This window comes from Chiloscyllium plagiosum, chromosome 9, assembly GCF_004010195.1.
Source record: "Chiloscyllium plagiosum isolate BGI_BamShark_2017 chromosome 9, ASM401019v2, whole genome shotgun sequence".
In the NCBI taxonomy this organism is placed as follows: Eukaryota; Metazoa; Chordata; class Chondrichthyes; order Orectolobiformes; family Hemiscylliidae; genus Chiloscyllium; species Chiloscyllium plagiosum.
In genome coordinates this window covers 11,007,831-11,021,721 of record NC_057718.1, presented here as the reverse complement: position 1 = coordinate 11,021,721, position 13,891 = coordinate 11,007,831, and the positions used below count along the sequence as shown (strand labels likewise).

Genomic DNA, 13,891 nt, shown 5'->3' with positions numbered 1-13,891 from the left:
CAGGATAGAAAACAATACTACAGAGGGGACTTAACTGATTATCTGTAATGGTTGAGCATGGAGTGAAGAATTATGCCAGAGTTTTCACCATCATCCATTCAAAGCATGAGTCAAGCTTTACTGAAAGAAACAGGTCTGGCTTCACCCGTTTCTACCCCTTTCTGCTAGTCCAGCTATTGTTGTTTCACTGAAAGCCAATGTCTGAATTCACCTTTTGTATCCACATGTTATAAACCATTATAAAAGGTTCCTCCTCATTCAGTACCTTTCAAAGTGAGCTTTTATTCTCGCAATTCCTCCCTACTTGGTTTTCTGATAGTGGTGTTACAAATATACATTTTCATTTAAAACAATTTTTTACACTTGAAACAAAATATAAAAATCCTCATAAAACAATCAATTAGTACATGCAGAAATGTCAAAAAGGACACCTGCTAATTACATTTGTGTTGATGCCTATTAGATTGATGGATGTAATGCACTCCAATATTCAGTGATCAATACAATATGCAAAGCACTTTGAGGCTTGGATGAAAACAAACCCAGAGCAATGCCAGATCTTACACTTCGGATTCTGCTGGAATATTGATTTTTTTTTCTAATGGATGCTATGTGAAAACCAGTGAGGAGCAAAAAAACAGTCCCCCACCAAATGATTTCCATTGAAGGTTTCACAAAACAGACATCGCAAATAGGGTTGCCTGGAAAATCAACTGGAAACCATTTTTAACAGGTTTGTGGTGGAAATGTCATGCTCAATTAGTCTCCTTTACGGAATCTATCACACATCAAGGACTTGGAAGTTCAGTGACATGAACATAGGTCTTTTCACCATCACAGGATGGCTCAAAGAAGTTTTCGGTCAATCAAATAGTTTTGATGGTCACCAGCTAATTTTCACAGAACAAGCTCCCACGACGAGTAAATGGAAACTGTCCAAATACTGTTATTGATTGACGATTAAGTATTGGTTTCATTACCAGGAAGAACTCCCCTGTTCTTTTTCTGAACTCTGTCCTTGTACTTTTTATGTGCACCTGAAAAGGCTGATGGGTCTTGGTTTAATGTTTAATCAAAAGGTCAGCCCTTCTGATAGTGCTGCACTCACTCAGTACAGCACTGAAGCATCAGTCTACATTTTTCTGTAGTCTCTGCAGGGGGAATTAAACTCCACAACTTTCTGAATCAATCAAAAGGGTTACCAACTCAGTCACAGCCAACATCAGCATTATGCTATCAATTGATTAACTCCTCCCCTTTCACTCGTAATACTTCAAACTCTATGTGCGTGGTCAGGGAATGAGATCAAAGCTTTTATCTAGCCTGAATGTCAAGGTGAAGGTTTTAAATGCTCCAAGCTTCACACTTGCCATTTTGTCAGCGTCTGTTTATGTGTGTCCGTGAATAGAGATCAAGGGTTGCTCTATTTGAGATTACCTCGCACAATACTTGCAATGATTAATGGTTTTGGTATTGAAGAGAGAGAGAGACAGAGAGACAGAGAGGGAGACAGAAAACGAGCAAGAGGAACAGAGAAAGCAAAAAAGAAAAAGGAAATGTTTCCTTTGGTACTTGATTCCAAAACAAAGTTAGCACGGTCTTAAAACATGAGCTTAGCTGTTCAGGAGTAATGTCAGAAAATTGTTCATTGGAGGTTAAAATTGAGAACTCTCCAAAGACTATTGAGATTAGATAGTCGATTGAAAATTGCAAAACTAAGTTTGATAGATTTTTGATAGGTGAGGTTATTAAGTGTAACATAAGCAAGATGAAGATATAGAACACCCATGATCTTAATAAATGGTACAACAGACTTGAGGGGCTGAATGACCTACTCCTATGACAGAGCACAGTATCCTTTAACAACCATTTATATTATGCTCCGGTCAGCGAGTCCAAAATGCACAAGCTGCTAAAAATAGTCACAAAAAAGTCAAAACCACTCTCACAGCTTTTGTAGAAATTTGAGGACTAAGTCACGGAGCTTGGTGCGAAGTGGCTCATTGTTGTCGCAAATAATATGAGTGGAATCTTCTTCAATTTGGACTAAGGTGTCTTCAGACTGAAGGTGGACAATGTGTCCCTCTGGTGTGTCCTCAACCTTGACATCTGTGATGCCATGCTGCAGAGAAATGAGAGGACAAGTTACTGACAGCAGGGAAGGGTGCATCCAATTGCTTCTTAACTAAAATGCTACTTATAAACAACAACAGACATGTGGCACATTGTTTTGGGAGTATCTTTGTCTTATGTCACAGGAGTGGAAATATGGATTGAAAACCTCTCTGCTCATTAGCTTCCTCAGGACCAAATCACTCACTGGTGTTCACAAGGTGAGAGAAACAATGAGAAAATAAAGATTACCTCAAAAAAAAAGCTGTGCTCACTCCAGAACCTAATGAACATCATAATCAGAGCTAGGAAAGTGGCTCCTTCTGATAATCCGCCTCAGCCAGAGGGTGGTGAATCAATGGAACTCAGAGGGCTGTGGAAGCCAAGTCATTGAGTTCAAGACAGAGATAGACAGATTCTTGATTAGTAAGGGGATTAAGGATTATCGGGAAAATGAGGTTGAGAACCACATCAGCTACTATCAAATGGTGGAGCAGACTCGATGGGCTGAATGACCTAATTCTGCTCCTATATCTTACAGTCTGACTCTGGAGAAAGATAGCATGATCACAATGAGTGCTCCCTCAACCATTTGCCATACCAGAGAATTTTACGTATTTGAGAGACTCCACAATGTATATATGCATGGTCAAAAGAATCTTTGATATTTGTAGATACTTTAAAAATACTTAAAAGATAATATGGTGACATCTGGGGAAAATTCTAATCTGAAGGATTACTTGTATACAACACTAGTTAGACCTCAGGTGGAATACTGTATCTAGTTCTGGGCACCACACTTCAGGAAGGATGTGAATACATCAGAGAGAGTGCAAAAGAGGTTTACAAGAATGGTTCCAGATGAGAAATTTCAGATGAAGATAGGGTGGAGAAGTCGGGACTGTTTTCCTTAAAAAGAAGATTGAGAGGAGATTTGATAGAAATTCTCAAAATCATGAGGGTTCTGGACACACTAGATAGAGAGAAACTGTTCCCAGTCATAAAACGATTGAGAAAAGGAAGGTACAGATTAAAAGCAATTGGCAAAAGAAACAAAAATGTGACGATAGTGAGTAGTTTGGGTACAATTGAACACACTGCTAGAAGTGTGGTAGAGAAAGGTTCAATCGAGGCATTCATGAGAACATTGGGTAATTATCTGAATAGAAACAATAAGACAGGTTACAGGGAAAAGGCAAGAGATTGACACTTAGTTGTGATGATCATGCAGAGAGCTGGTGCAGACACAATGGGCTAAGTCGCCTCATTCTCCACTTTCACAATTCTATGTGCAACACTCATAAGAAGCGAGGGGAGGCAGGGTGTTTTACCTCATTTGGGTGAAAAAGATACAACTCCTTTAGTCACAATGATTCAATTTATCAATTGCAAAGTATCAGGGTTACTATCCTCTGAAGATACCATCATCTTGACTTCACAATCACTTAATTTTGATATATTCAGTGCATCTAAGAGGTTCAACAACAAGGTGCATTACAGAGCCTCTTTAATAAACTGAAATGATCCAAAACACTTAAAAGCAACATGCATAACAGCCTAATTTAAACCCAAGCCATATGAGTGAATATTAGTAAAGGTGATTAAAAAGCTTGAAGTTAGTGTTAAACCAAGAATTCCCAAATTGTGGCTCATGAGCCCAAGTAGGGTCACGAGTTCCAAGACAACACCGGGTGCAACCAGCTCAAACTCATTTCTATCAGCTAAGAGGTCCCTTTAAGTCGTCGTTTATTTTATAGTCTTTCTTGGGATATCAGCCTCACTGACAAGGCCAGCATTTGTTGTCCTTCCCTGAATGGCTGGTTTGAACATTTCAGAGGGCAGTTAAGACTCAACTGAATGCTGTGGGCCTGGAGATACAGGTAGGTCACACACTAGGCAAGGGAGGCAGATTTCCTTCCCCAAAGCATAAGTGATGTAATTTAATGGTACCATTTCAAAGACTGGCTTTCAATTTCAGGTCTTTATTAACTGAATTCAAATTCCACGAGCTGTTGTGGTTGGCCCCACAGCAAAAGCGTTGGACTCTGCATAACTAGACCAGTGGCATTAACCCCCAGAAAGCTGTGGTTTTCTATTTTGTGGAATCCTGACTTTTCATGAACTCTCTTAATGCATGTATCTCTACCTTAACATCTGTGAAGCCTTTCCTTCTTATCCCCCACTCAACAGCAAATTTTGGGATCATACCTTGGCATCATACAAAGCTGAAGGTATTTAAAGTGGAGTCACACAAGGATAACATTTGGGAAGCTGCGCCATAAGCAGTGTTTTAAAGATAGAATGAAGAGGTGGAAAGGCTTAGGGCAGGAATTCCAGAGTTTCAGGCCTTGGCAGCTGAAGACATGGCTACCACTGATGAAGCAGAGGATTTGGGATATCCCAGGATAGCAGAATTGTTTCAGAAAGCATCATGGATACTTACCTTCTCTAGGCTCTGTACAAATTGTTCAATGGTGATCGATCCACACAGTAGTGGTTTGGGAGGCTTGAATTCAGGAGTATCATCGTTTGCCCGCTTCCTCTTCTTGCCAGTTTGTGGCTGCATTGACTTTGGGAGTGACTGCGAGGGAGAAGATTGGAATATCACAATGTATTTAACAAAAACATAATGAAGCAACTAAGAGTTACTCAATACTTTATTCCACTGCTTTAAGGGACAGTGTATATAGTATACAATCCTCTGAAAGAAGAAATCAGTCACAAAGTGAAGTGGCTTCACTTCAGAACCAAAAACAGAAATTGCTGGAGAAACTTAGCAGGTTTGGCAGCATCTGTGGAAAGAAAGCAGAGCTCATGTTTTGAGTCCAGTGACCCTTCTTCCAGGATCAAATGGACTTTAAATGTGATTTCTGGGTGTACTAGCCAGTGGACAGGCTTGTATTTTTGAGTGCTTTATTGATAATTCACCAAAGACACATGCTGATTAATGGAAAGAAGTGAGATGGAGGTAGAAAGAAAGAGAATCAATTGTCAGAGGTGATGGTACAGTGGTAAGACCACTGAACTGGTAATCCAGAAAAAAAACAGAAACTGGAGAACTCAGCACGACTGGCAACATCTGTGCAGAGAAAGCATAGGTAACATTGAAATAGGTGACCCATCTTCCAGAACCTAAGGCTAATGCTCTGGGGAACATGGGTTTGATGGAGATGGTGAAATTTAAATTCAAAGTCTGCAATAAAAATCTGGCTGAATGGCAATCATGCAATCACCGCTGATTGTCGTCCATCTGGTTCACTAGCATTTTCATAGAATAAAATCTGCTCACCCTTACTTGAACTGGCCTATACACAACACTAGGCTCACAGCAACAGCCTCTAGATGGTTAGGAGATGAACAATAAATGGTGACCCAGCCAGACATGCCCACATCCCACAAAAGAAAATCTTGCATTTTGCAAGGTTAGGAAAGTCCGATGTACTTGAAAGTCAATGATTTTTTCTTTGTAGTATTACTGCTGTAATGTATGGAAACATTGAATATGCTTGAGCACAGCAAGATCCCACAGCAGTAATGCTCAGACCGCTTGTTTTAATTATGCCGAATGAAAACTAATGTTGCCCAGAACATCTGATGAACTCCTTCCTCTTATTTTATGCCATGGAATCGTTCACGTACACCTGAACTGTACTAGCTATGGAAAATGTACGTGAACACTTACGTGAGCAGTTAACCATGCCAAAGGTTTCTGCCTGGGGTTTGGGCAGGGCAGGCCGGTCCGGACACAGAGATAGAGGGAGGTAAAGCCGACAACATCCTATCCTGTGGTGCTTCCGCATGTAGCCCTACTGGCATCAATTATTTAACTAGGTTAAGTGAAATTGTGGAAAATAAATCCAAGTCTACAAGGCTAGTGCAACTTCATGACTGACCTGTAGAATGTGCTTATTGTCTTTGGTCTGAAGTACTGCAGACACGGTCGCCATAGAGATGCCAGGTTTTATCTCTGAAGGCACCAGGGACTCAGCAAGCTGTAAAACAATAATGGTAGAAGCCGACTTAAAACCAGGGAAAGAACGACAAATCTTGGATTCATATGGTGCCTTTCATAAGCACTTGATGTCTCCAAGTGCTTTATGGCCAACAAAGTACATTCACGTTTTGAATGAAGTGTAGTCACTGCTGTATCAGAAATGCAGGAAGCAAGATGCACACACAACAAGCTGTCATAACAGCAATAATGACCAGGCCTTCTATTTTAGTCATGCTGGTTTATGAGATAAATATTGGCCACGAAATTGAGGGAAGAAATCCCCCTCCTCTTCTTCAAAATTGTGTCATGGGATCTTTTATGTCGAACAGAAGAGGGAAAATGGTACCACTTTGAAGGACAGCACATCTGACTATTATTTATTTTCTAAGTGTGCAAACCTTGGAAAAAAAAAACTCCCCAAAGTAGTGTCTTGGGAATCAAGCATTTAACCCATCCTCCCTGCAAAGTACTAAAGTAAAATGTGCCACACATCATTTAAATCTGCAGTGGCAAGAGGCTGTCTTTTCTCTCCCAGCACAGTTCTTGTCCATCCATTGTGTTAGGTTTTCTAATCTTCGTCGCTGTTTTCCAGCAAAGTTCTCAGATCCTGTCTGATGTCAGTTTTCAATACAAGTTTGAGGGAGAGTCCAACTCATCCTCACAATAGTGTTAAGTTTGAGGGAATGAGAGTGAGGGATGAAGGAGAATCAAAAGTAAAACAAACATAGTGAATCAGTAGTTGAAACTTTATTGCTGGAACAGCACAGCAGGTCAGGCAGCATCCAGGGAACAGGAGATTCGACGTTTCGGGCACAGGCCCTTCTTCAGGACGTTTCGGGCCTGTAACAGAATCCCCATCTGCAGACCTCACTTTCTCCTCCATAGTGAATCAGTATAACTGCACCAATAGATAAAAAAAGCCCCTCACTTACATCAGGCATGAGCTCAATCTTCTCATAGCGCCTTTTGAAGGGGAGGGTCAGCACTTCAGCCCTCCGGTAGGCCATTGGCGGGGGCTGGCAGTCAATCATCAGATCGGTGCGGTGCGACTGGGCAGGTGGAGGTTGAGTATATTGTTCCGGACACACAACATGCAATGGCTGGAAAACCAAAATGTGGAGTGTTGACAGGTTTGGGTGAAAATGCTAAACAATATTTCACTGATTAACCCCATATCCTGACATGCACTGACAGTATAGGTTTGGGAACAAAAAAAAAAGCCATCTGGTCACCTTTGTGGCTGGTTGATCTTCACATTTCTCTAAGTTCTACCATGATAAAATGCCACTGCAAATTTCCTCTCAAGGTAAGGCAATGCTAAGTGACTCTCGCCTCACAATACATGGTTTCAGAAAATATATCTAAATTTGTAATCACAGACTTCATTCTTTATGGTATTGATGCTTTTGCAAAGAGTCATAGATCAGCCAGGGGCATGCTGGAAACAAAAAATAAGGAAGTAAAACTCCTTTTAAAGATCATTTCAGAAACGGAGGAGCACGGATTGGCTAACTTTGTCTGCGCCTATTTTGCAAAATGAAAGTAACTCCGTATTTGACAATTCATCAGACAACATTCCACGTGAAGATTGTGCGATATCTTTGGTCTAATATGCTACATCACACGATTTACAAAACATTAAGATAATAAATATAATGGCAACAATTTATTTTAGATTTTATTTGGCAAGGGCCGCATTTGTTGCCCATCTATAATTGCCCTGAAAATGAGTCGCTTACATCCCATTTCAGAGGATAGTCAACCAAATTCTTGTGGGTTAGGAATCATGTAAACCAGACTGGACAAGGATATCAAATTTCATTCTTCAATAAGGTTCACAACAGTCCTTTAGGGAAGGAAATCTGCCATCCTTACCCAGTCTGGCCTACATGTGACTCTATAACAAGAGCAACGTGGTTGACATTCAACTGCCCTCTTGGGCAATTAGGGATGAACAATAAACACTAGCCTGGCCAATGACATCCATATTCTGTGAATGAATTTTTTTTTTAAAAATCACGAACCAGATGGACTTTTATGATAATCGACAATAGTTTTATGGTCACTATTGAGACTGGCTTTATATTCCAGATTTATTAATTTAATTTAAATTCCATCAGCTGCTGTGATTGGATGTGTTACCATGTCCCCAGGGCATTAGCCTGGGCCACCAGATTGCTAGCCCAATGACATTCCCCACATGTCATCTTCTCCCTCCTGACCAAAAAGACAAAAATGACCCCTTCCGCTATCTATCATACCTGAACCTCCTTCAATAATTTTGAAACTTGGATGAAGTTTAATCGAGTGTCAATTGGGCAGTAAACACATTTCATAGCCAGTGGCTGGTATGGTGCCAAAGCATCAAGGTAGGAGAAATCCGGTTCTGGAAGGAAATCAGATGCAATTGATTACCATAAGAAATAGGGGCAGGAGTAGGCCGTTTGGCCTCTTGAGCCTGTTCTGCCATTCAATAGGATCATGGCTAATCCGAAATTCCTTTCGCAATACAAGTTTTCTTTATTTAAAAGGCAGATTTTCTCATACTTGATAAATGGTGCCTGTGATGGAAAATGAAGCTGTACTATATTTTTTGCACATAGGATCATTTATGTCCCAGCCGACGGGTCAGCTAAGACCTTGGTTTAACATTTCTCTGGAAAGACAGATGATGTGCCCACTAACAATGTGCCTTCCAACGCTACACCATTCATCCTTCCTTCCATTTTCAACTGGGAATAGTTCAGTTACCTGTGAAAATGATGGTGTTTAGGCTGGATTTTCCCCACAGCTCCAGGAAGTGAACAACATCCCCATATCGTAGGGAGGGATGGCCTGTAAATACCACGCATGGCTGCTTGAAGTCATTGCTGAATTCCCCATGTATACTGGGATAGTGCTTCAATTTATTGGTCAAAATCAGCTGAAACCAAAATCGAGACAGGAAAGGAGAGAGTAAAGAGTACAATTAGCAACTGTCAGCCAAGCTGGAAAGAAGCTGGAAAGTTTCAGCAGCTTCAAAGCACTGAACAAATTCTCTTCTACTCCCCATCATAGCCTTGAGGATGAGCTGTTGACTTACTCCCAAGTTCTACACAGGACAACACCCTGAAAATACTCTGTTGCTCCCTCTCAGGCGAAGAAGCAACTTAGGTTTTCTGCTAAGCATTTACCCAAAATAAAGTGGCTAAGGTTGGGACAGGAGGCACAGAGGGTTGAGGGGAATGTCACAGCAAGTTGTGGGGAAAATAATTAAAAACCGCAACAGTTTGACATGTAATAGAATGCAATGATCTGAAAATCTCAAAATTCAGCACTGGGTCATTTCATAGCCACCTTTGCCTAGGGGTGCACACTTGAACATTTACACCATCCACATCAATTAACAAACCACCATAGTGACTTAATGCTCAATAATATCACATTCAAACAGACTAGAAGCAGCCAAAACGTGGGTCTCTTTTCCATCGTGTTGGTCATGTGCAGATACACAATACTTCAGAAACATAGATACCAAAGTCAGTAACTGCGCTGTGTAACTCTGTGCTTCATAATTAGATTAGATTAGATTACATTACAGTGTGGAAACAAGCCCTTCAGCCCAACAAGTCCACACCGACCCGCCGAAGCGCAACCCACCCATACCCCTACATTTGCCCCTTACCTAACACTACGGGCAATTTAGCATGGCCAATTCACCTGACCTGCACATCTTTGGACAGTAGGAGGAAACCGGAGCACCCGGAGGAAACCCACGCAGACACGGGGAGAACGTGCAAACTCCACACAGTCAGTCGCCTGAGGCGGGAACTGAACCCAGGTCTACAGGCGCTGTGAGGCAGCAGTGCTAACCACTGTGCCACCGTGCCGCCCACAGAAGCAGCACTAAACAATACAGCCTCAAAATACTTCTGACATTTTCATTACCTCTGCATGCGGGAATGGTGGCTCCGGCAAGTAGACTTTGGATTGTTTGTTGTGACAAAGCCTTAAGTGAAAGTGGGTGGGGGCAAGGAGAAAAGAGAGAAAAGTGAAACAATTCAGAGATCAGAGTCATAACAAGATAATATCATCAAACAGTTAAAAAAAATGACAAGGTCACATACTAAGCCTTATACTTACAGACATGACTAAAATGGTGATGATAGTCGATTTACATTAGAATTTGAATTCAACACTTGCTATCTGACCAACCTGAGAATCTGAATTCAGCTAAATACAATACTGGAAATAAAAGTGACTTTGGCCTGACACACAGGATGTTGACTGGCTAGGTGCAAGTGGTCCCAAATGTCACACCAAAAACCTGCAAGGATGCATAACAATTGTCTTTCCTAGTGTCAACAATGAAATGGACACCTTTGAGCACTCAGTTCATGAAATCGACAGTTGTCACACACTCACCACTCTGCAAAGATCTGGGAAAACTCCAGCGAGCTGTTGGCCACAGGAGAGATGAAATAAAATGGGATAGTGGAGAGTCCGGCTGAGTCGATGTACTGATACAGACATTCCAGAAGGTCGTAAATTACTCCTGAGGGGTAGCATGGAACCAGGACATTCCCACCACTTCGGACAGTCACAGCTGAGGGCAAATAAAGTAAAACCCGCACAAGGCTTTTAGATTGGAAAGATTTTGTCTTCCTCACCAGCAAGGCTGGATAATGCTGCTCTGTGAGTTTCCACCAACGGCAAAAGCTTGAGAAGGGATACAAAAGTTGATACTGTTTTTTAAATTACTTGGCCTTTTTTTTATTAAAATGTGCAAACATTCTTTCTTCTGTGATCGTCAGGTTTACAACAGAGCGAGGTGAGGGTGAACCTGAGTGATGTGTACAGGTTTGTGAGAGGCCTGGATATAGTGAATGGGAAGGACCTATTTCCTTCAGCACAGAGGCTAGTGACTAGGCAGCATCATTTAAGATGTTTGGTAGAAGGATTGCAGGGGCGTTAAAGAAAGGCTTTTTCACCTAGAAGATGACTCATTGAAAAGATGCCTAGATGTGCACCTGTAGTTCTGTAATCTTTGGGAATACAGACCAAGTGCTGGTAAATAGGAGCAGGCTGGTTAGCTTGTTTTCCAGTCAGCACAGACATAGTGGCCTCCTTTTATGCACAATATTTTCTACATTTTCTGAACATTTGAAGAGCTGGAATGTAAGATAGATGTCGAGCGAACAGGGTCAGTAGGACACAAATCACTCCTCAGGAGGGTCAGCACGGGTGTGAAGGGTCTTCATTATAATACTTCTGTGACATGTGACATGACCTGTGGGAGGCACAGTGGTTAGCAAAGCTGCCTCACAGCACTAGGGATCCAGGTTCAATTCCACCCTTGGGTGAGTGTCTGTATCAAGTCTGCACATTCTCCCTGGGTGAGTTTCCTCTGGATGCTCCAGTTTCCTCCCACAGCCCAAAGATGTGCAGGTTAGGTGGATTGGCCACGGGAAATTGCCCATAGTATCAAGAGATGTGTACGTTAGGTGGATTAGCCATGGGAAATGGAAGGACACACGAATAGAAAGGGGTGGTGGATCTGCGTTGGATGCTCTTCAGAGGGTCAGTGTGGAATTGATGGGCCAAATGGCCTGCTTCCACACTGGAAAGATAACTCTTTTTGCCCCCTTTGTCAGACTTCCAGCATTCACAGCATTTTACTGTGAGTTGAACAGAGACATCAGTTTCACTTGAGGACAGAAGGACAAACCCACTGTACTAAGCAAGCCCAACTTTGAAGATGCTTCCAAATATAACATTGATCTTGAGATGATAAGTGGCAGATGGCATTCCACCTGGAAAAGTGTGAAGTAATTCACTTTGGAAGGTCGAATTTGAGTGCAGATGATACGGTGAAAGGCAGTATTCTTGGCAATGTGGAGGAACAGAGGCATCTTGAGGTCCATGTCCATAGCTCCCTCAAAGCTGCTACCAAAGTTGATAGAGTTGTTAAGAAGGCATATGGTGTGTTGGCTTTCATTAGCAGGGGGATTGAGTTTAAGAGCCACAAGGTTATGCTGCAGCTCTATAGAGCCCTGGTTAGACCACACTTGGAATATTGTTTTCAGTTCTAGTCGCCTCATCACAGGAAATATGTGGAAGCTTTAGAGAGGGTGCAGAGGAGATTTACCAGGATGCTGCCTGGACAGGATGGCATGTCTTATGAAGAAAGTTTGAAGGAGCGAGAGCTTTTCTCATTGGAGTGAAGAAGGATGAGAGGTGACTTGATAGAGATGTACAAGATGTTGAGAGGCATAGATAGAGTGGATAGTTAGAGATGAGGGGACATAATTTTAAGGTAAGTGGAGGAAAGTTTAAGGGAGATGTCAGAGGTAGGTTCTTCACGCAGAGTGGGTGGGTGCATACAATGCACTGCCAGCAGTGGTAGCAGAGTCAGATATATTAGGGACATTTAAGCGACTCTTGGATAGGCACATGGAAGATAGGAAAATGAAGGATATGTAGATTAGTCATATTTTAGAGTAGGATAAAAGGCCGGCACAACATTGAGGGCTGAAGGACCTGTACTGTGTTGTACTGTTCTATGTTCTACGTACATTTCCAACAGAGAGGGCTTAAAAACAAAACACACTCCAGGGAAGCACAGGACTGAGCAACATGAGGTCCTGGATCTTAACAAACCTTCTTCCGAGTCTGTTACCTAGGTTACTGCAGAATTCACCCAACATGCCATCAGGATTAGCGGTCGGAATCTGCGTCAGTCCAGTCAGGATGAGGACATCACTATTTTTCAGGGAGGTTTGCTCCATGGGCTGAAATAAAACATATTTGTTCTTTTTTAATCAAATTTTCTTCCTTCTTGAAACAGCTGTAGATCAACATTGAGAACTAGCATGAGTTCTTAACTTTTCCTCCCATTTACTAATATTTCCTGTTGTTTATTTCCTTTAAGTGCTCTTTAAAACTCACTTCTCTAAAGCAGCTTTTGGCCATCTTTCCTTCATCAGCTTGGTGTCACAAGAGGGTAAAGCTCCTGTTAAGCGTCTTGAGATGTTTTGATGTGTTAAAGGTGCTGCATAAGTCATTTTTTTCTCCCCCAGTGGGCATCACCAGCAAGACCAACATTTGTTGACAATCCCAACTTATCTTGGAATGGAGTGGCGTGCTCAGCCATTTAAGAGGTCAACTATTAGTCAACCACATTGCTGTGGGTCTGAAGTCACATGTAAACAAGACTGGGTAAGGATGGCAGGTTACCTTTCCTAAAAGACATTTGTGCACCAGGTTGGTTTTTATGGTAATCAACGATAGCTACATGCTCACCATCATTGAGACTAGCTTTCAATTCCAGATCTATTAACTGAATTTAAATTCCGTTTAACAGAACCTATCTCACCAAAACATTAGTCTGGGCCTCTGGATTATTGGTCTAGCGACATTCCCATTACAGCATCACTGTCCCACTAATGAGAAGGGACCAGTGACGGAGGAGGTAGTTACCTGTGGGTGTGTGGTGAGCAATGAGGATCCAGACACATAAGCCACTTTCTCGTAGTGCGACTGGATGATCCAATTGGAGCTGCCCAAACAGTAGCCTGAGCTGAGTGGAGTGATCTGTACTGCACCGAAAAGCTCCTGATATTCCACAGAAAAGAACAGAACTCAATTAACAGCATAAACAGCTTTTTGTCATTTACATAAATGATTTGGATGCAAGCATAAGAGGTACAGTTAGTAAGTTTGCAGATGACACCAAAATTGGAGGTGTAGTGGACAGCGAAGAGGGTTACCTCAGATTACAACAGGATCTGGACCAAATGGGCCAAT

At 41.9% G+C, this 13,891-nt stretch overlaps 1 protein-coding gene across 1 annotated transcript in view; it reads right to left on the bottom strand.

The window, feature by feature from the left end:
* Window positions 1-262: 262 nt before the first annotated feature.
* ints9 (integrator complex subunit 9) overlaps window positions 263-13,891 on the bottom strand; it is a 36,015-nt gene continuing 22,386 nt past the window's right edge. Inside the window, exons 8-17 of the mRNA XM_043695373.1 lie at window positions 13,565-13,699; window positions 12,765-12,876; window positions 10,511-10,691; window positions 10,034-10,094; window positions 8,858-9,029; window positions 8,368-8,492; window positions 7,039-7,206; window positions 6,006-6,104; window positions 4,556-4,693; window positions 263-2,122 (exon numbers count right to left, since the gene is read on the bottom strand). Coding sequence (XP_043551308.1) covers window positions 1,946-2,122; window positions 4,556-4,693; window positions 6,006-6,104; window positions 7,039-7,206; window positions 8,368-8,492; window positions 8,858-9,029; window positions 10,034-10,094; window positions 10,511-10,691; window positions 12,765-12,876; window positions 13,565-13,699 — 1,368 coding nt within the window. The 3' untranslated portion in view covers window positions 263-1,945. The remainder of the gene's footprint in view (window positions 2,123-4,555; window positions 4,694-6,005; window positions 6,105-7,038; window positions 7,207-8,367; window positions 8,493-8,857; window positions 9,030-10,033; window positions 10,095-10,510; window positions 10,692-12,764; window positions 12,877-13,564; window positions 13,700-13,891) is intronic.